The sequence below is a fragment of the Lethenteron reissneri genome, chromosome 64 (genome assembly GCF_015708825.2).
Source record: "Lethenteron reissneri isolate LAM-NWPU_2019-01 chromosome 64, ASM1570882v1, whole genome shotgun sequence".
NCBI lineage: Eukaryota > Metazoa > Chordata > Hyperoartia > Petromyzontiformes > Petromyzontidae > Lethenteron > Lethenteron reissneri.
The window spans coordinates 5,762,046-5,785,159 of NC_083842.1; the positions used below are offsets into that span (position 1 = coordinate 5,762,046).

Sequence of the window (23,114 nt, forward strand, 5' to 3'; positions counted from 1 at the left end):
TGCAATGTACTCACACCTCAGTCTTTAATTCATAGCAAATATTGATACATAAAGTAAATGTTATTGTATAATGCTATGCACTGTATTACAGTAATAATAAAATATCTAATTATAATTTTCTCAATATAATTATTATTCAAATTAATAATGCAATTCAAATGTGTGTCTTCTTCGCATCATGCTGCAAAAACGTAACACGATTTCCCATTCACTTTGTCATTTGGATACTTGTCATTGATTCAATATAAGGTTATTTGTAAAATCGATCTTTATTATGGAAATGTATAATGCTTTAAAAAAACCGGAACCAATTAATTAATTAATTAACAGCAAATATATATATATATATATACCCTTGATATAGTTCTGCAATATAATATTTTAGGATACAATGAACATCTATAAGTGACAAATTCCATCCTAATGCAGCAACAATCAAGAACATACTTTAACATAACTCATACAATGCTAATGCCAATGTGCTTAAAAAACATGTGTTTTTGTAAATTCCAATACAAATCTTGATTGTGGCGCTTCCATTCTTCCCTGCGTTTGGCTGTTATCTCTGACTCTCTGAGTTGCATTGCCCTGTTAGGTGCCTCTGCATTAACGGGCTGGGGTCTCACTAACATGGCCACCTCTGCTCCCTTAGCCTCGGTGTGTCGATGGTTCTGGCTGTGTCTCACTGATGCGACCACCGTTGCGGTGGCTCTCTTTCGTAGACGCGCTTGCCTCACAGCGCAGTTGGCAGCGCTGCAGCTTGTGTTACACATAGACATGACGTTAACTTGCTAATCCCCCTAATCTCCCTGCCTAATCTCTCCCATCAATATCGTGCTAATCTCCCCCATTAACACAACTGACGTGCTTGCATCCGGGGATGGAATTCCTTTCCAGCTCAGACCCCGCTTGCTTGCCCATCGTCACATATATAACCTTGTTGTAACAGCTCTCTCGCTGGTTCAGCAGTTCTACTGCTGGATTATTGTTTCTGCCTGAGGACGACCGCTTGTGTTGGGATTGAAACGTCGTGATATATTTTTTTCTACCTACGTGACTTTACCGAAAGAACCTAAGAGTAAATTTCGATTTAAAGCTTTCGTGACTGCAGGGATTCATCTTCTTGGTTCTTTCGGTAAAGTCACGTAGAAGGGAAGTAATAAAATAATAAAAATAATAAAAATAATAAAAATAAAACATAAAATAATTCTCACGACGTTTCGGCCACAACGCAAGCAGCCGTCCTCAGACGCTGTCGCCTCGACAGACCTGGTTTCACCTGAGGACGGCTGCTTGCGTTGTGGCCGAAACGTCGTGAGAATTATTTTATTATGTTTTATTTTTATTATTTTATTACTTCCCTTTTACGTGACTTTACCGAAAGAACCAAGAAGATGAACCAAAGAGTATCTAATAAAAATATCACTGTTAAATTCAGCAAGTCGATAGTTCTCTTACCTCGTTATGGAAACCCAATGAGTGAGCGAAAACTTGGGATCATTATCTTTCTTGAGTTATCATTTTCCTCTCATATCTTTCAACACGCGGCCTCCTATCTCTACGTGCACAACATTTCCTGTATCCATCACTTCCTCACCCCATCATTGCCAGTACCCTTTCCAGGACTATGCTACGGTTCAACTACCACAATGTGCTCCTTGCCAACCTCAGTTAATGGCTTACCACCAAACTCCAAACGGTCCAGAATACTTCCTCCAGACCTCACCAACACCAACATACACATTCTGTACACGTTGACATTCTTTTTATCTTCAGCCCTCTTTTGCACAACTCATAATATTGATGGGGTCATGCCAATCCATGATTTTTCCATAATCCTAAGATCATCATCATTCAATTTACTTCTGGATGAAGACTTCCCAAAGCCGCCTCCATCTCTCGCGCCTGCACAGGAGCCAATTTCATCCCTCAATCTCCATTGCGGATAATCTCTCAGTGTGTTCCCTCCTTAGGCTGCCACTCTATCATCCATTCTGGTGATGTATCCTGCTCAAAACCATTCACTTTTCTGGACAGTCAACATGAAGTATCTAATGTGTGCATATTTTATAATCTATGAGTTTATCATGTTGCCTCTCAGTTTAATTCTAAGCATACAACTCTCCATAAATTATCTGCATATTTTTCAGTCTTTGTTCCATTTTGCCAATGTAAATGTTTCTGCCACATATTACCCCAGGTAGTACACACTGGTTAACCACATTCTTCTTGAGGCACACTGGTATGTTGCTTTTCATTATCAAGTTCAGTTTTCCAAATACACTTTACACCTGATCTCATCCTCATATTTCTATCATATATTTGATTTCAGCGCACCTTAAATAACTGTCCGTGATTTACATACTGTATATACATATACTGAATTCCACTGAAAATCTGTAACCAACAATTCGTTGAAATTAATCGAGACATCCCTCAAGTTACACTGAACTGAGCATAGAATGAGGCTTGTCCACATCGATAGCTCCATGGTGAGGGCCTGTCTTTACACACGGTGGCGTCTAATGAATTACAATGATGTGGCGCTCATGTTATTGACACCAAATGGCTATGTAGCCAAGTCAACCCCAACTAGGAATTCAACTACAAAGTTGTAATTATTTAACCACTCTGGCATCTGTCTAGGAACTTTTTACTATAGAGTATAACATGAAAACCCACCATTCGTTTGTTGCTATGGTTCGTACTTATGTTGTGATTAAACTTAATCAAACCAGAATATACTTGGCAATCACTGCTCCCAATCGAAAAAGAGTCACGAGACTTGGTGAGGCTTTCCTGGGTAGACAAGCAGTGTAGTAATCATTGTTGTTGTTTAATAGACAAAGACAATGTGTACCTTTTTCTTTTTTTTCTTCATTGATTTCTTTTTCAGTCTGCAGATTTAAAGAATAGAAAATAAAATGAAGAGCACATTTTCAATGCACAAATTGTGTACATATTATAATCCATGAATTTACGACTGAATTGAGCAATTACTGGTAAGTGAAAGTTCACATGGAGTTACTCTGTCTGCTGAGGGACCCACAGTATAAAGGAGGTGCATATCTGGTGAGACGCTCAGACCAAGGCACATGTGAGCAGTGCAACTGCACAGGAACCCCTGATCTTTAAGGATCCCTGGGGTCACTGTCCAGAAGTGGCCATCGGTGAGGTTAACGTCGTTGTCCCTACCCTTCCACCTTACCAGGCAGCTCTTTGAGGTCATGAAACTACAATTATACAAAACAATTATAATGTATACAATGCCCCTTAATCAGACTGTAGGCAGATGGATGCTCGTGGACTTAAATTTAAGCAGTATTTGAGGGAAGACGTATTATACATTGGAGATAAATTATTGTATACAAAGGTAATTGCTGAATTTAATATTATTAATTTGGGGAGTGTAAGTATCATTGGAGGAGCCATATATTTTCCAAGGCCTTTTGCCCCAAGATGTAAATGCCATTACTGTGCTTTTACAGGTAAGTAAATCCATGTATGGCATTAAGTTGTCTAAATCATATTTTGAAATATTGTCACATTAGGGGATAGATAATTAATCAGGGCTTGTATTGTGCTTCATCAAGTAAAACACATGCAATGCCACTATCTCTTTGCATTTGCATCGTCATGTATTTGATAATATCTAATCTGTAAATCTCAATATATCATGTTGTCAGAATATAAACGCAGCAATAGCTGTGTATAAGGGGTGTTTTTCCAATTTTAGGATTAACATGAACTATCCAAAACTGTCCGTGGGAAACAACATTTAAGGCAAGTGACACCAAGGCATTACGTAAACGTTAATTATACGTTTTTGCAAGTGACGTAAATTATTTTATCAGACTGACAAACAAGTGGCCGTATAAAGGTACGCGAGTGTGTGTGCGTGCATGGATGTGTTTGTGTGAGTGCAAAACAACCCCCATCTCTGTGTGTGCTGGCAGATGCTACCACTGTGGTGTGTTGTGAGTAATGCCAGCTAACTTCCCTCATGGCTCACCCATGCCTTATATTAAGTAACTGAGAACCACGCAAAGAAAAATAATTATATCCCAATAGACCTGAGGGATCAGGAGACCCACATCTATAGAAAGATGCAGAACTATCCCAATTGCTGGCAAACGTGGCCACTTGTGACAGTCAGCAAATTCCTTCGTGTGCCATGTCGGCCTTCATAGGTGCTCGCTAACAGCACTTCCCCAACAGCCTGTAAAAGCTATATGGGGATCTTTGTCTGTGAGTGCAGAAGTGAGAGCTTCACGCCACCGACTATGGAAACGTTAAAGCTGGGCATGTATGTCGCATGCCTGCGATTCATTGCTTTGGGTCACACACATTGCCCTGAAACACCCAGATGTGCAAGGCTGAAAAGTGGTAGAGAACAAATATCAACAAAGCAAGTGGGTTCATAGATGGCTTGTGTGGACCTTTATGTATATTTAGCTCTTAAGCAAGCAAGGTGAGATTTTTCTAGAGACTTCAGTTTCCTTGCAACACTAAGAAAACCACTCCTTATTAAAATTAAATCACCCAAACATCACAATGCAGGGCCCTTCTTAAAAACAATTCCTGAGTCTCGGTGAGGCTTCCCTGGATTAGGTAAATATTATTATTTTTTTATTCCTAAAAAAATCTAATGGAAAAAGAAAGGCCAAATGATTAAAATGTAAAATGTTGAATAATGCAAAAGGAAAATAAAAACAATTTGGGCCCAAAACATCTAATTCAAAATCCAACATTTAAAATATGAATTATTAACCCAATTTGTACTCCCAATCTGAATTGTAATCATATGTTTCTGCAGCTGGCGACTAATGACATACAGGTATCCCTCGGTTTACCAAAGGGATGTGTTCTTCCAAAAACACAGCGTAAAACAAAATTTCGTAAATTGGAACAGCTTTTTCCATTAATTTAATGTACAGAATTATGGATGTGTTTTGTACAGTCATTCCAACTCTACTCCTAACCTAAAATATATATACCTAAATCACTTTTCACAATACAAAAATAACAATCAAGAACATAAGTATAAACACGAATAAATAATAACAAAATTAAACAAAAATAATTAACCTTTTCAGGGAACTCACCAAATGATCTGCATTGTGGAATGGCTGGAAAGGTGATATGGAGGCGTGACTGTTGCACTCTAGGGATACCGTGACTTGTGTCGTGGATGAATGATGCAGCGTCCCAGGTGGTTCTTGTTTGATCTCGTGGCATGTGCCGTGTGGAATTTTGTTCATGGGGAAATTCGATTTCGTTAATCGAGAAGTGTCCATAATTTGTCAATTTCGTGAACGCAAAATTTCATAAACTGAACGTTCTTAAATCGAGGGATACCTGTCACATGAAAACCCAACCTAACTGGCTGCAAATGTAGCAGTCCCTAACGCTGGCTTGACAGGGTAGTGACTAAATAAAAACAAGTATAACTTAGACATTACAAATCTGAAGGACCATACATTGGAAGAATGTAAATGCTGCATCTATAAACTGGGCATTATATAGTGACTGCATTGTGAGTACCGAACTAATCAGACCCATTCTACATGTTGCAGTGTTCCTCTCCCTCCGCTTCACTCTCACGAGTCCCAATCCTCACTCTCTCCCCTGGGATGTCTCCCTCACCCCGATTGTTTGACTTTCCCCATCGTCTCACCTCACTTCTACGAGAGGTGGAAGCAACAGGACGCAACTGTTGCACATCACACTTCTGAAAGCACCTTTTGATTCGAATAAACCCAGGAAGGTAAAGCCTTAAAATAAACATACAATCACTAGGTCTTCACCATTTACCGTTATTTTTAGTGCCCTGCATGCTGCACACTTGGTGAAAGACATTGTGACACAACAGTAAAGCAAGATTTTACCTTACTGGGGTCTTTAGATTTGCCACTTTGACCTTTGCATGCCTAGTGATATTACGAGGTGCACTTTCCAAAGCAGGATAACAAAACAGTTACGTTTTGAGCATCTGCAGATGCTGTTTCCTTGAAATAGTACATCTGAAATAATTGTTGTCAGTTACATATAAACATAATTATAGTTTGTACTCGAAACAGAAATATACAAAACACAATATTAACTTAACACAACCACTGTATGAGCATCCACTGACACCGCACCTTCTTCCTCCAGAGGCCCACGCGGCGGTGCAGGGGCATGTCCTGGCTCCTGGCCACCACCTCCATTTCGGCACGAGTGCCAGCTGTGTGAGTAGTGCTCTTAATGAGTCACAGCATGGGCGTGCGCTCTGCTGCACACTCCATTCAATCACACTTCTCACGGTGAGCAGCCTGAATACATGTTACTTTCCTATTACTGAATAGGCATTAGCACGTCACATCAGCTTATTTAAGGGGGACTTAGTTGTTGCTTTATAATCTATATTAAGATGTCAAAGGTTTCCATCTTTTAAATTAAAGTCACTGTAATATGGTTCTACATTACAATAATAATGAATAGACCTTAACGTGCATTTTCCTAAGTTTCATACAACACGAAGTAAATAAAAATAGAACCATAATTCAAATGAAATTGCCCAAACATCCTAATGCAAGACCCTTTAAACAAAATGTTTGGAGATTCAGTGAGACTAGTCTCAATTTTTTTGTACTAAAACAACAGTGAAAAATGAAAGGTCCATCCTACCACAAATGCATTTTTTAGGTGGGATAGTTGCCCAGGGTATGACAGTCAACTGTGTAACTGCATCATGTGCTGGTGTAAACTAAAAAACTGTGCAGGAGGCAAGGGGAAACACCTCCACACTCGTTTTCTCGTCTTGGCTCAAAAAGCCGAGTACAGGAATGGGATCGGATGGGAAGGTGAGAGCTTGAGTCAAAGCTGCAATCAGCAGGCTTACTGCTCTCCAGAGGCACATTTACTCCCTAAAAATGTAAGTCATCACGGATTTGAGGGTGATGGCAAGTTGCATAAATACTTGAAACCATAGGTAAATTATTATTTATTTTACAATATAGACTATCCTGGAATAACAGAGCCAACCTCATACAATATATAGTTAAAAAAAAAAATATTAGGTAATATTCACTTTCAAAAGGAAAGGGAATGTGTGCATATCTATGGGACCTTATTTCAAGATCAAAATGATGAAATAAAAGAATAGGCTTCACCCTGTCTGGCAATAAAACAGAAGGTGTTAGATCTTCAAACACCAAATAGATACCTATTGCAAGACATCAAGTCTGGATTAACCACATACACTTGTGGTAAAACATGCCAACACACAAGCTCTGATTTTTATGCATTATCTTTGTAACTGATTTGCCTACACCAAACAGCCTTCTCTATGGCCTTGTCTCACCAGTGTTAGACCAGAGAATGCCAAAAGGCGAAGAGTATAAAGGAAATGCAAGTATCAAAGTATTATATTCTTTGGGTCTATCGATAAAGTCACATGGATAGGTTCAAAGAAAATATAAAAAAAACTACGACGTTTCAATCGCAACACAAGCGGTCGTCATCAGGAAGACATCAGGAAGACGACCGCTTGTGTTGCGGTTGAAATGTCATAGTTTTTTGTTATTTTCTTTGAACCCATCTACGTAACTTTACCGAAAGACTCAAATAATATGAATTCCTGCAGTCAAGAAAGCTTTAAGTCAAGATTTATCAAAGTATGAAGAGCTCGGGTTGAGCAGTTATATCTATGGGACCATTTTGTCAGAATCAAAATGGTGAAAAAACGAATAGTCTTTACCCTTTATGTTTGAACACATTAACACCTGTTTTATTGCCAGAAAGGGTAGAGTCAATTTTAAAAAATCCACAATTTGTAAAACAGGTTTTGCTCCTCTTTTACTCTAAAGACTGCCGATTGACAACCAGAAGCAGGACTTTATGATTTGCACAAAACTGACCAATATTTCTCACTGAGAACAAAACAAGAGGCATCTTCAAAGAATATTCAGATATTCTTGGTGTTATAATTAAGTCACCTGCATCTGGGTCTGCTATTATATATATATATTTTATCAAAATATTCAGTAGTCCTCCTATATAGAGCCAGCCAGCGGCTTGCAATCGGAAAGTTACAAGTTCAAATCCTGGGTGATGGATGACTCGGCCCATTATCTTTCCAGTTAATAAATGAGGTACCATTTTGTGGAGAAGTCAAGGGTGGTTGTGCTAGGGAATTAGGGATGTCCACCACTGGCTAAGAGCTGTAAACTGGAGATGAGCACCACATCAATGCTCATTTTAGCAGCAACTCAGTGACCTATTTGATCTATAAAACACAGACATACGCATTGCTTTTTTGGACTAACTCAGACAGCACTGAATAGCCTCCAGTTGGTATAAATATTATGCAAAATAATTTCAAACTGCTCTCTCAAGTAGTCACGCTGCATTGAAAACTCTTGGAAAGGGGTAGCGTAATTTATTTAAAAAACATCTTTAATTGTCCCAGATGACAATGATCAAACCTTCGCCTTAAAATTAATTATGAGTAATGCACCTGGAGCAGAGGGTCTCTCCAACGGTGGTGGAGGCGTCTGAGCTGCCACCTCGTATCCGTACAGCTTCTGCACCTTGGCCACGTCGCAGGGGCTCAGGGAATTGCCATGCCCCATGTGCAGCATGAGGAGCGGGTTCTTGGGGATGATGGTCGGGTTGCGCTCATCCACCGAGCCCGCCGTCCTGAACACGAACAAACACAGGTACTCATATATGTGTAGCGCTAAGTACAGTAGAATGAGGAAATATGAGTGTAGAGGCAAGCACACAATGCAGTACCACACAGTGGGTCACTAGGGTGCGTGGTACTGGGTGCTTGCAGAGAGAGGCTGATGAGTCCTACCGACAAGAGTAGGGGATAGCAGCCACTCCGCCAGTACAGCGAGTGAATGCCACGTGATTGGTCACTGGGGAGCGTGGTGCGGGCTGCTGGCAGAAGGGGGCATATGAGGACGAGTCACCCCGGCCTCGGGTGAAGCAACTTGATGGGTCAGGGTGAGAAATGTGGGGCCAAGGTGACCGAGGGAACACGGGAAGTGTAGCCGGGAATCTTCTGGATAGTTCCTGAAGGGGGCGCGGTTAAAGGCGGAGCTAGGCCGCGCCGAGAGAGACTTATACTTGTGTGTATTCGGGTCACTGAATGTGTTACGAGGTGCGTGAATGCCCATCCTTGTCAGCCAAATATAACATAGTTTCTAATATTAGACAAACTTGTTGATAAGCTAATATACAAAATCCGAGATTCAGGTTGAGCAGAACACCAGGTTGATGGCAATCACAGAAACAATGAGTGTGAGGCTCTCGTGAAGGGGTTTGGTAGAGTTTTCCATTTAAGATAGTGAGTGAGTCTCCAGTTAAATAGTGAATGGAAAAGCAAGCAATTTAAGCGAGCGGAAGTTAGGCTCTTATTAAATATAATACAAGGTGAATCAATGGTTATGAAGTTTCAATTACTTATTAGGCAGGGGGACTGTCATTGGGCAAATGGATAAGGGGCATCACTGTATAAGCAACATGTTGAAGGGTACTCAGAGTGAGCGACTGAAGGGTGTGGAGACTGCATTCAGATTGGCAGCTCAATTCAGGGAGGGGATCCAGCATCAGATTGAGGAGTGCAACATCGGGGCTGGCGGAGTCTGGTCATTAGGTGGGTGTGGAATTTGATGGCATATTACGGTTTATATAGCAGAACAATCCATACATACAAAGACATGCATGTGCACAGTGAAAGTATGGATTATGCGTGCAATGCAAGAGCACTATTGTGTGGGCGCAGATGTAAATGTGGATGTGCGGTGGTGCGCTTATGTGCGGGTGCATACATACATGCTGTAGTGAAGAATGGAGTTGTAGTCATAAGGCGCTGACAAATCCTGAGGATTTGATTCAATTTTCACCATTTGGCATTTCCATTCTGAAAAAGAACACATTTTGCCAACGACAACCTGACCATCAACCAAGACCTCAACAATGTTCCTCACCACAGACTCAAGTCCCGATGCCCCTTCCAGGATCACGATGTCACCAAATTAGAATCTCACCCAGAACCAGACGGAAGCTGGTGAACAGAGAGGATCAACGTGGACTTCCACAATAAACACCTAATTCGAGACCCAAACATCGCACTTTCTGGCTTTGACATTGCTCGAAGACACGTGTATTATTGACTACATCAGGACATCAACAGTCCGACATACACATATCCTTTATAAATGGAGAGCGAATGACAAGCCAGAATGTGATTGAAGTCATGCAACCAAAACTATGGACCATATAGGAAACCACTGCAGTCTGCACTCCTACAAGGGAGGAATAGCAAAACTACACAAACTTTCTCCTGAAGTGCTCTCAGGGCTGGTAGCACTTGACATTGGTATTTAGCTCCTGAACAAATTGCTATACACAATAATAAAACAGAATTGAGTGCGTGCACACTTGTGCTATATACCGGGCTTGACGTTGTCACTCAGAACAAAGACGTGGTCATCGCGGTCGCTGCGGCAGTGTTCGTGGTGGAAGCCGAGCGCATGCATGAACTCGTGCAGAACGACGCCCTTGGTCACCTTCCCAGGCTCTAGAGACAGCGGCTGCTCCCCCCCCTGCTTCCCCAGCAGTGACCAGCTCTTACTAAGAGGCCTGAAACATGGAAAATCACGTTACCTCGTTATTGATATGAGCAACATTGGCTTGAATGTGTCAACATGTTTATTTACAAGAGTCTGCGTGAAGAATCTACTCGTTGAAATAAGCTAATCCGAGTTATATGGGAAAATATGGAGCAATACAAGGGTTTCAGATGATGCAATTATGCACCGCAATAAGTTCAAAATAGAGGCATTTCCAGCCACTTTATAATCGATGAAACAACGATCTGTCTCACCAAGGAAACATATCATAACATGTTTTTGGTCTATCGGCCAACGGGATTTTTGTACTAATGCTCCCAGCAGCATTTTCATGCGCATTCTGGAATGGTTTTGGGTTCATCATCTCATCAACAGGGTGGGGCCTGTTAAACAAATGTTACCAAATTTACTGATGTGATGATAAACATGAGTCCTCTACAAAACTGTGGTTCCCATTCAGTGAAGTATAAACATTTTACATGCCTTATTGTTTAACGGTGCATTGTGTACAAGGCTGTCGATGATGATATCAGACCATCTAGCAACATTTGTTAAAAATGCCACACTGCTGATGAGACTCATGATGATGCAACTGCCCGCCTAAACTCATGCTGCTCTAAAATATTTGTCTAGAAGCTCATAGGCTGATGGATTAAAGTGTCAATTTACTTCATTTAAAGTGGTACTTTAGACCATGATCTATTGTTATAGTACAAATGAAAACACTTTACATATCCCATGCATAAGATGTTTAATGCACGATCAAGTCCACTATTACGTTTCCCTGTCATATTCTGGGAACGTTTTATAAATGATATATTGATATTTTCATTACATAACTGAAATTTACATTAATTCTTATCAGGCCGCATGGTGTATAGTACGGTCTCCAACTTGTATTCACCCTATCCCTCTGGCCTCTCTATATGCCATAAAAAAGGGTCATTGCCCAAAAGTCACCCATTATATAGTTTTCAATTAAGGCAGTGTGAATGTGTTCTTGTGCGCCACTACCAATACAGGATAACCAAATAATATAAATTTCCACCAAACATTACATAGTATAAGTTGAACATTTTTAGTTTATACTTTTGACCATGTAGAATATATTTCATCACCTTGTAAGTAAAAAAAATTCCACCACCATAACAAGTATCAGAACAAGAACAATGACTTGGACATGACTGCCTCGAATCTCGTGTATTCATGATGAGTTTTTTACAGACCAGAGGCAAGCTGGGTCTTCAGCTAGGCCAGAACTGAACGAACTGAGCAGGGTGTCGTCTATCCTGCTCTGACCCTGGTGCCCCTGGCTCCTAACACCCATCGGATAAAAGCCTCCCTCAAGTGACTGACGCGACTCTGCGACCAACCCAAGCAGGGATCTCGGTGAAGTCGCAGGGTGGCGATTAGGATGCGGTCGTTGAACACAAACTCTGACAAAAACGTAATGTTCGTGCTGCTCAACCTGGGATACTTTGAGCACAAGTAGATATGCTTCTAAGTTTTCACATGTTATAAAAAAAATACACCGACCCAGTGAGGTGAGTGATCTATCCCAGCATGTGCTGCTTACTGCAACGGGTAGGGCTAGGTCTTGGGTCAGCTAAGCTTAGCAGAGCCGCGTGATATCAACCCGGGAGCACGGTCATCGTGAATCCAAGCCGACAAGGCTCTTGGCTGTCTCCGAATACCGAACATGCTTAGCTCACAGGTTAAAGGATGGCTGAGAGTGTAGAGGAGAATGGATGTGATTTCCTGTCTATCCTATACTTGTGGTATTGTTTTCAATGCTGAATGTGAGCAACTCTCACCCATCCAGTGCTTGGATGTGAATGAAGTCCTTCTCCATGCTGTACATTTTGAAATGGACACAGGTCTTGTTCCCAAACTCCTGCACTGCCCGAGTGATGATCTCCATATCACAGTCATCTGTCAGAAAGCACAATACTTAATAATTTACATGTGTTTACATGTTTGACCTTTCCAGTGCATGCAGTTGTATATATGTTGAACTTCTTTTGCGTCGTATGTAGCCAACAGGTTTTTAGCCTCTGTGTTACAGTGACAAAAACTTAAAAAGTCCATAACCACTCACTATAAAACCTACGTCACCACGCACAAGTAGAAATTTACATGCAGGTTGTGTTTTGTGAATACAACTACAATTCAAATGACATTAAAACTACAAATGCAAACATGATATATGCTTGGAAAATCATCAGTATTCACTACAAAATCTAAAGAAACAGAGGTTTATGGAAATATTTTTAAAAAACAGCACAAATGCTGGTTGCAATGCAGGTCCTGGAACACCTCTGCCACTTCTGTAACTCAGCACTGGCACAGAGGGCATGTTGATGCCTATTCCTCAATGGCATGTACTGTCAACAGCAATTCATATGATCAAATACAATAACACATATGTGAGTTATTAACTATTCTTAGGGTGGTAATATATATATGAATAGTGTAAAATTAATATACAATTAATACAAAATTATAATTATACATTTTGAGCCATGTCATGTCGACCCAGGATTCACTTCCGGATGAATGTCTCCCCAAACTGTGTCTGGCATGGGGATTGTTTGACCATACTTCACCATACTAGTGAGTGCAGAATGGTGAAGTGAGAGTTACCAGGACTAGTTTATATTCCACACGTCACTGATATTGGCTGTGGTTGGGAATAAAACTGAGGTCACTAAATTCACTAACCTAGTTATGGCCGTACAAATTAGAACACTAACATGAAGCATATAATATTGGCATGTAGAGCGCTGGGTCGCGATTAGCTCAGGGCAGAAGGGTGGCACTTCAGGCCTCATGCTTCCTTGGGACACACGTAGGCAGCAGATACGTGACCCAGAATCACATGGTGCGCTGAGAGGTGAGGATGAGTGCACACAGAGCTTGGATATTTTAATTATAAGCGATCTTTAATTATGGAATAACACAAATCGTATATCAATTGCCTCGAGCATAATTTTAGAGTTTGTTAATGCTAATCTGGTTATTATTTGCTACATTTAATAACGAAAACTTATAGTACACCCAAACATCGCCCATTCTGGGGATTATTTTCTTGAAAACAGGTACAATTGACAATCCGCAAACTCAAAGGCCTATGGGGAAAATATGGTTTGTGTTACGGTTGGTAATACAACACCCCTTATATTTTTGTATGTTTCCCAACATTAACCCAAACATGAAACACGTAGTATTGTAATGCAAAATATGATTAATATATTCTGTAGTGTTGAATATAATTTGTACAGTAAATGTATCTTATATATAAAAGTCTCCGCGCGCTCGCGCTTGCGGGGGATTTGGCTCTCGGACGGTGGCCTTCACGTAGAAAATAATTTTCTAGGCGGCACGCCCTAAGCCCCAAACTTTAAAGTAGTTTAATTAACACATTTGTGCCGTTTCTATTATTAATTATTTACTTGAGCGACATCGACCGTACCAACTGACGCCAATTGCGTGGGGGGTGCGGACCCTGCCAAGTCATGCGCCTTGGCTCCATCTCACGGGGACATTTCATTTTACGCGTTTAAAGCCAACACATAGACACATAACGCCGCGGATATTTCTTCACAGTGCCACGTCCTTTTCGCCCCCCTCCCCCCCCAACACGATGCGTCCAGTTTATACTGCAGACTCCCTAGATAATAATATTTTACTGCTTACATAACATTATTCTTGCACGGGCGGGGTATGTTGGGGGGGATAGCGGTCCAGCCCCTAGCCTGGCAACGTGCCAACTCCGCCGCCTCGCCAATGTAGGCCAGGAGGGGGGCTACGCATGGCACAAGGCCTCAACACGCCTTTGGTAAGTACAAATTTACAAGCTTCTTACACTAACAAATCAAGTCCAATGTTTTCTATTATTAAACACATTTAGTTGACAAACATTACTATAATAATGTTTGTGTGCAGATAAGAACTCACGTTGATTCGCTTACTATTCTTGAGTAGTTCCGACGGACGTACTCGGAGACGGAGGTGAGTTAGGGGCTTCCGCAAGGGTTTATTATCACGTATCACTATCCCTGGTTCCCTCTTCACCCCTTCTACTATCCCCGTTCCTCCAGTGACCCCGCTTACGTCACGGGGTCTCCCTTAAATACCCTCTGAGGCGTGACGTCACGTGCACTGCCCAGCGCGTGCGACCCCACGTCCCGTGATGTCACCGCACCGGACAGCGCACACGACGCCACCACTCTCCTCTACTCCTCTACACTATTATCAAACAAATACGTTGGGAGATATTACAATAATAATGTTGGTGTGCACAAAACTCTTTATTTTTAGCTTGCTAAATTTTCCCTTTTTTTGCTGCGCTTTTATGACGCTGCGACGGTCTGCCAGTCTGAGATGTGGCCATGTACGTCCTTGTGTATGTGTGTGTGTTAGTCCACATGTGTATGTAAGTCTATACATGTGTCACTCTATGTGTGTGTGTAAGTCAATGCGTTTGTGAGTCCATATGTGTTTTCATCCATGTCTGTGTATCTCAAGTAGATGTCTGTGTGTCACATGTGTATGTGTGTAGGGCTGTGTGTGTGTCAGTCTATCTATGTGTGTCTTCGCCGGTTGGAAACATTTAGGATGGCCTGCCTACGATCCATCCTGGATTTAACCAGGCTGCATTGAGTGAGGAGCTCACAAATCCTTGAAAGATGTGGACAAAGTCCCATCGGCGAGCTCCTCCGCCAGGTAAGGCTGCGTTGCCTGAACCATGTAGCCCGCATGGCCAGACACCGCATGCCTAAACATCTTTTGTTCGGCCGGATCGAGGGGGCTAAACGGCCCGGCACGGGCTAGATAAGACATGGAGTGATGTGGTACAGGAGAACGTAAAGCTGAGTGGACTTGCCGATGACTGGTACCAGCGGTGTCAAGATCCGCCTCTGTGGAGGAGCCTCGTGAAGGACGCTACTGGGCAGTTGGAGGCAGTCGCCCTCCAACAACAACGGAGGGTGGAGGAGCGACGCTCACAACAACGAGCGGAGCGCCGGGTGGCTAAAGCAAAGCAAGTTGCCACAGTAGGGGGCACAGGTGGTGCATCAGCCAGTCGTCTCAGTCAGTCGACCTGTGCCATCTGGGTCTGCCCCGTGACTTCCTGCCAGCGGGCGTTCGACACTTTACGTGGCCTCAAGGTGCACTTAGCCTGGTACAAGTGTTGTGGTGACGTCACCGCCACTTACTGGCGAATGGCGGTTGTTGTTGTTCAGTCTATGTATGTGTGTGTAACCCTACGTGTGTGTGTCAGTCGATTTGTGTGTGTAACTACATGTGTCTGCCTTTTTCGCCCGAGCAACGCCGGGGACTAACCGCTAGTAGAATATAAATTAATTATCTAGTGCAAATTACTATACACATACGTGTACAGTAATGTACACTACAGTAACAAAAACATCACGCTGCTGAACCTCACTGCTTCACTGCTTCACTGCTTGCTGGAACATGTGAACTGTAACCCGCGACATGCTGCATGGGAGACATGATGGCAGCAGCATTTGAGGAATCTGGAAGTGGTACCCATCTTGACCTTGCCACAGCATCATGGGGTATTGTAGAGTATCATATGCTCTGTTTGTCTCAGGAATGTTTTTGATGGTGTGGTCTTGGTATCGAAGCACAATGTCTCTCTTACCATGTTCTTCACCCACCATAAGAACAGCAACCTCACCACAAGTTGGGGCATTGAACCTCCGTGTGTGCTCCCCCATTAGAATTTGGATGCACTGATTACAACCTGATAATGATTGGATGTGACTTATTGGGCTGCATGTTTGAAACTTGTAATCAATAAATTGTGTTGGTTGAACATCCTTGGAGGGAGAGGACAAGTTCTAGTCTGGTAGCAGGAACATTGCTGCATCGCTGGTTACCTTCATCTCCCATGAAGTATATCTGAATAAACTTGTGCCCTTCACCAGGCAGTGGCTGAATGTATCCGATTCGATGATAGCCTTGGCCTTGAACTTTGAAGGTGGGCATAAATCCTGGCCCCACTATCTCCTTTGTTGCACCAAAAGAAGTAATTTAAAAGCAAGAATTGTACTTCCTGATGTTGGTCAGAAAGTGTTTAGACCCTGGGGTATGGCCAGATACCAAGGATTTCAGTGGCTCAAGTGGGGTCTGCACAAGGCAAAGTTTGACTTTTCCATCACTGCAGCACATTGCCTTGGATTCTCCTTTCCACTTTTTAGCACCACATTCTTCGCAAGTAATTGACATACAGCCTAATATCACCATGGACTGATAATTATCGATCTCAGGTTGGTAATCTAAAGCTGCTCTGTTCCAGTACGGGTAATTTCTTCTTGTTCTTGATGCAGCAGCATAACGGACTTGCCTCTTGCGCACCATTTTTTATGTTGTGGTTCCTCAGCCCGTGCTGCTTCAGTGACTGTGTGTTCCCTGGCTTGTCGAGATGCAGAATGTTCAGCGTGTTCTTTAACCCATGCTGCTGCAGTGGCTATGCAGTCTCTAGCTTTTCTCCATGCACTCTGTTTAGGATTTAACTCAGCGTGTGCATCTGCAGAAGTAACTCTGCAATCTGTAGCTTGTCTCCATGCACTCTGTTTAGGATTTACCTCAGCGTGTGCATCTGCAGAAGTAACTGTGCAGTCTGTAGCTTGTCTCCATGCACGCTGTTCAGGATTTACCTCATCTTGGGCTGCTGCAGTGGCTGTGCAGTCTCTGGCATGCTGCTTTTCAGTTTCCTCAGCCGGTGCTGCTGAGGTGCCTTCGTTATTTGTCCCGCACTATATGTTTTATGCGCCACAGCGCCACTCTCTTTGTGTTTGTTTTTATCTTGGAGAGGCTTAATTTTTTTCTTTTTGACATTTTTAACGCGAAGAAGAACCTCCATCCCAATCGTCGCCGCTCGCCAAGCTTGTTTGTGTTGCTAGGGGCTACCGCGAGTCGGCGTTTACGCACATGTGCAGATGCGTGCTGTTTGTGGCGCACTCAAAGTTATCATTACGATCAACGTAAATTGTTACAAAGTATGGTTTTCTTAGTTTACATTGGACCAAGGGCAAAAACAAATAGCTTTTTTGTCCGGGGCTTAGATTGTTGTATCTGTGTTATTTGTTGAAATATAAACCCAACAGTTTTTCAGTTAAAAGCGTTACAAGGATAGGCGTGCGCAGACAGACAGACAAGAATTACGTTTATAGGTAAGATGGTAACATCTGTGATGCGATAACCCACAATGGGCAACGTTTGTCTTTTGTGAGGGAGCATAGATGGAGGTGTGCTTTATCTACGAGTCGAGTCGTGAACCAGTGTGATGTTGTAACAGGTTCCATTCCATTTACATATTTATACTAATCTCTTATTGTTAATATTCATCATATTGTTTAATAATTATGAACGTAATTACTCACAAAAGTCTGAAGACACTTTGTATGGGATGTAGACGTTGCCATTCCGGTCCTGGGGCCAGCGGCTGCCATTCTTTGCGGAGACTCTGTCACTGACTCCACACCCAGTGAAAGCACCTAAAGCAGAGCAGCAGAAGAAAGGCTGTGTCTAGCAAGCAGTCAAAAACAGGCCACTTCAAAACTGATAGGGGATGCCAGGGATCGCTTCAGTGGGGAGGCATCTATGCTGAGAGATGAGTGGCAGAGAAATGAAGCATTAATTTTACACAGATTACGCACGGCGTATTGAAGTGCCAGCAGCTTCCCATGGCAGGTGTTGACATAACAAGCAATGATTTAGGCCCAGTGATCTCACTGCATCGCATGCTTTCAGATGCGCTTCTGCAGCCATCTGGAACAATCTTCCTTCCAATATTAGGAAGCCACTGGAATTATGCACTTTTAAGTCTAGATTGAAAAGAATTTGGTTTAAACTGCTTTTTGTGTTTATTTTGTCGTCTTTCTCTGGCACCGCCAAAAAGTATGGTTGGCTATGTATGGTGCAAAAGCGGTTCAATGTACATTTCTCCAATGAATTGTCTCAATTAAGGGTTACGATTCGATTCAAGAATACCTTCTCGTGTGTAGTTTTTTATTACAATGGTATTTTTTTCCAAATATTTGCAGTTTTTGTTGGATCTATTAGCCTAAATGTAACAGGCATATTATGTAAAATGTAACATTGGCGTATAATTATACATGGATTGTAAATAATCGATTCATACACGCACAATTTGATGCATGTCACTGGAGCATAAGAATTGGTTTCAATGAATCATTGTGCAATACATGTAGAGGGTTCCATCATGGCCGAGTGGCAATGTGCACTCTCTATAAGTGTTAAACATTGTGTAGCAGCGTGACCTGCCACTACCCAACATTGTTCAGAAGACAACATACATGGGTATTAGTCTGAATATCATTGCTTAGAACTTTGGTGAAACCTCCAAAAGCTGGCATTTGGAGAAAGGTAGGTTACCCGTGACTAATATTTAAAAAATAAACAAAAAACGATGTCCAGAGCACTGTTTGAATCCTAGTTAAGCTGTGTGCTCTCCCCTGCGGAATTTTGCAGTAAAATTCACACGGATCAGCTAACCATAAAGCTCGATGCTCATGTGTAAGAAATTAAAGAAATGCTTGTAAATACTAGTAAGTGTAAGATGCTATCGCCAAACGCAAAGAAATACAATTATTGTGAATTTGTAAAAAAAAAAACAAGCCAACAACACATACCTCGCACTTTGTTTTCCTTAATTTCCTTGGGTAGCTGCAATATCAAAAGACAAGGACTGTCATGCACCTACTAGGTCATACACCAACATATATTCTCCGTAAGAATGGGCCTTTTGAGACGTAACAAAGATGAAGACTTTTAACAGGAATAACCTCTATTTGAGCAAGGTGAAAGCCCATTGAGACGACAAGTCTTCCTTTCAAGGGAGATCTCGGTTATAAGAGAAAATATATTGAAAAAGCGAATTGCATAGTATAAAACAACATAAATACTTATTTTATTAAGTCAAGTATATTTGTAAGAGTGATTTGGCAATGAAAAACGTATGATAGCAAATCAAAACAGAGATATAAAACATATGTACACAACTCAGTTAAATACAAAGTGCAATCAAAACCAGATAGAAGAATAAAAAATTGTACAGCATCTGCCTGCAACTTCATCTCAAGACAGCACAGAAGATGGAGGCATGTTCATCATGGGGAACAAGGAGGCATATATGTACATATACAGTCAACCCTCTCTATCCGTGACGGTTACATTCCTGAAAACGCTCGCGAATGCAGAATTAACGAATGCAGAAACCTTGTTCCAATGGGAAAAATTGGGTTACATTCCTGTTACAATTTCTTGATAGCAACTGTGGACCAATGTGTTATTCTTCTCTGTTCTTCCATAAGGAACATACTTCTGATGCCATCCATTTCTTTCTACCTTTCATTTATAATTTATTTTGCCACCTCAACAAGTATATTTATATTTATTTTATCTGCACATCTGTATTTTTAAGAGCATAATCTACTTTTGACAGCTGCTACACACTTTTTCTGCATTTCTCAATCCGTTTTTAATAATTGCACATGGATTATAGGGGTCCCAGTTAGTTTCTATGACTTCCTAAATGTCACTATCATCCTACCTATAACACAAATATGGTCGCTTCCATAATCTGCTCTAGGATATGTGTTTGAATGAAGAATTGCATTTCAAAACCGTAAATTAATATTTTTTAATCAGTCTGGTTCCTACTACGGTCACCTGGGCTCTTCAAAGCCCATAATCTTCTAGGCATTGGCGGAGCCAGTGGGGGAGAAGTGGGGTGGCACGTTCCCCCCCCAATGATCCGATAGAAATCCCTTATTATTAGTAATAAATCGACATTTAGCGACCCCCACTGCCACTGTGTAGCATATTATTACGTGCCAGGACAATAGTCTGAGTCCATAATTGGCAATAATTAACGGCAAAGCAGTTATAAGTGACTCAGAATTGTGCGCAGTTGCGTATACAGTACACGACTTCCCTGAAGGCATACCTTTAGCAAGCGCAATGCCGATCACACAACGCGGTTCGAATTCAACCCTCGATCGATGGCTGCGCCATTGCCGCACACGCGTCGAATAAAAGCAAGGGACAAGTCCTAACTTACTTACAACTCCTATCATTTTTCATGGCTGGAGGGGTTGCCCCCCCTACCTGAAAATCCTGGCTCCGCCATTGCTTCTGGGATGTGCTTTAAATCACATTTTGTCACTAACTACCCATTCCCTTCCCCAAATCCATATGGTCCAATTATAATCTATTCTATCTCCTGAGATTTACACTGTTCTTTAGCCTTATCTCCTCATAAAATGCTGTAGATGCATGTTAAGAGTGATTTACATCTGAATATCACAAGCAATACTCAGACAATGCGAAATAGCTCGATAACCAGCTTGTAGCCTGGTTGTCTCGCAGAATGCAGACTCCTCTCCCATGTAGGTTCCCTCCTGAATAGATTCACAACTTTCCATTGGTTGTATATTATCGACTAATATACCATCTAACTTCACTCAGTCCTAATTTATTTCAAGTCTTGTAATTTCTTGCATTAAAATGTATTTGTTGGTATACATTTCTTACATTCCAAGTTGCTGTGCTTAGAATGTTTTTGTTGTGCTCAGTCACAGGACAATGGTCGAATGTGATCTGCTGCCCATAACAGTCTCTCCCGGGCGAGGTGTTATCACTCTGTGAAGCCCCATCTACTCCGTTATGGCCATTAATACTGCTATTTATGGCCATGATTTCCTTGGCAAATGCAGTAGTGGTTTGTCATTGCTTTTTGACGATTTATTTATGGCTACTCCCATAGCCTTTGGTTCACAACCTATCCCCCAAGGTAGCAAGGGGAATTTATCCATTGCCTTCAAAGTAGATTACCTTCAGGTTGCCACCATAACCACGTAAGTCAGGCAGGTGGCAACTGTTTACATTCATTGTGTAAACACTACACTGTAGGCACCATGCTAACCACATGAGGCACATAATCAACCTAGGTTTCAGAATAATATGTTGCCATACAGGTATTACACCTGCAGTTATCACCAGGGAGGCCACTGGATTCGAACTTTAAACCCTTCTGCAAAAGGCAGTGAATGCGCTACCGCTAGGGCATGTCACCTCCCCTTCAAAACATAATTATGCTAAAGAGTAAAGAACCCTATTACAGATGGCTGTGCAGATTCTATGTCCATGCATTTTAAATACATTCCTAATTACTACATTATGATGAATGCTAGAATGTATAAATAACCTGGTGGTTTTACAAGTCACAATAAAGCCACAGTTATGGTACCTGATTCCAGACTCCCACCACATCCACGAGGGAGTAATCCGAGACACCAACGTCTCTGAGCATGGGGCCAGCTCCTGCACAAAAGGGCACACGAGCACACACACACACAACATGATTACAATCAAGTCACCCCTCCACTCTGCTAATACTCAGCAAAGTCTGCTCAGTGCCACCACCACGACCATGGTGTATTATCAAGCTGGTGAAGTGCTGATATGCCTCTGATTAAGTGCAAATTTAATTGTTCAGTGTCATTCAATGTCGTTTGCAATCATATTCTTTAATAATATTCACGTTATTAATCCATCAAAATTGGAGAAATTTGTCAGGCATCCCTGTTATCAGTCAGAGTCCGCGAAAACCTACTTGTTAATCTGGTTATGCTGTCAACATTGTGATTTTATGAATGACAGTCACCTTTTCCGAATACTTTTAAGAAATCGTACATCAAACCAAGATTGAAAACATTGATGCATTAGCTCCGTCAACCTGTTTGTCAATTTGTCTGTTAGTAACATAGAGCCGCGATGAATATGTTGCGACTGTGCATGCCATGTGACTTCATATCTGTATCCAGCTTCATAGCTAATAATGTTTGCATTTATATAATACCTAGATGCCTCAGAAACCCAAAGCACCTTATGTCTGTGAATCCACATAGCAACATCAACCTGCTTGACCCATTACACCTCTTCGTTTGCTTAAATGTGTAATAATTACGTGTGAATTGCACAACTACAGTCCAATTTTGACTGCAGAAATTCATATCACGCCTGATGAAGACCGCTTGTGTTGCGATCGAAACGTCGTGGGTTTTTTGCTTTTATTATTTTAAAAAAATGTTATTCTTATTTTATTTTCTATCTACGTGACTTTACCGAAAGAACCAAGAATATGAACTACAGTCCATTTAAATATTAAAACGATATTGTTACATCATTGCATCCATAAGTAACCCTTAAATGAAATGTATACAGGTTACAAGGTGTGCAACTTAAGCTGTTTCTGAGACTCGTGGTGTCCCACCCCCTCGGCTCCATTGTCTCAACCAGGAACTACTGTCTCACACTCGGCTAAGAAATCCACTTGGAGTGTATTGTAGATATTTAATTATGGAATATATTACAGCATCGTTATCATACTTCACGTTAATTAAATAAGCTCCGAGCAACCAGCTGAATAGACACGCT

At 41.6% G+C, this 23,114-nt stretch overlaps 1 protein-coding gene across 1 annotated transcript in view; it reads right to left on the minus strand.

Moving 5' to 3' along the window:
• Positions 1-23,114, minus strand: part of LOC133359101 (uncharacterized) — a 600,431-nt gene that overhangs the window by 62,669 nt on the left and 514,648 nt on the right. The window contains exons 16-24 of the mRNA XM_061577486.1: positions 21,925-21,998; positions 19,307-19,340; positions 18,035-18,148; positions 12,440-12,557; positions 10,448-10,635; positions 9,826-9,913; positions 8,501-8,682; positions 6,144-6,226; positions 2,861-2,897 (exon numbers count right to left, since the gene is read on the minus strand). Coding sequence (XP_061433470.1) covers positions 2,861-2,897; positions 6,144-6,226; positions 8,501-8,682; positions 9,826-9,913; positions 10,448-10,635; positions 12,440-12,557; positions 18,035-18,148; positions 19,307-19,340; positions 21,925-21,998 — 918 coding nt within the window. The remainder of the gene's footprint in view (positions 1-2,860; positions 2,898-6,143; positions 6,227-8,500; positions 8,683-9,825; positions 9,914-10,447; positions 10,636-12,439; positions 12,558-18,034; positions 18,149-19,306; positions 19,341-21,924; positions 21,999-23,114) is intronic.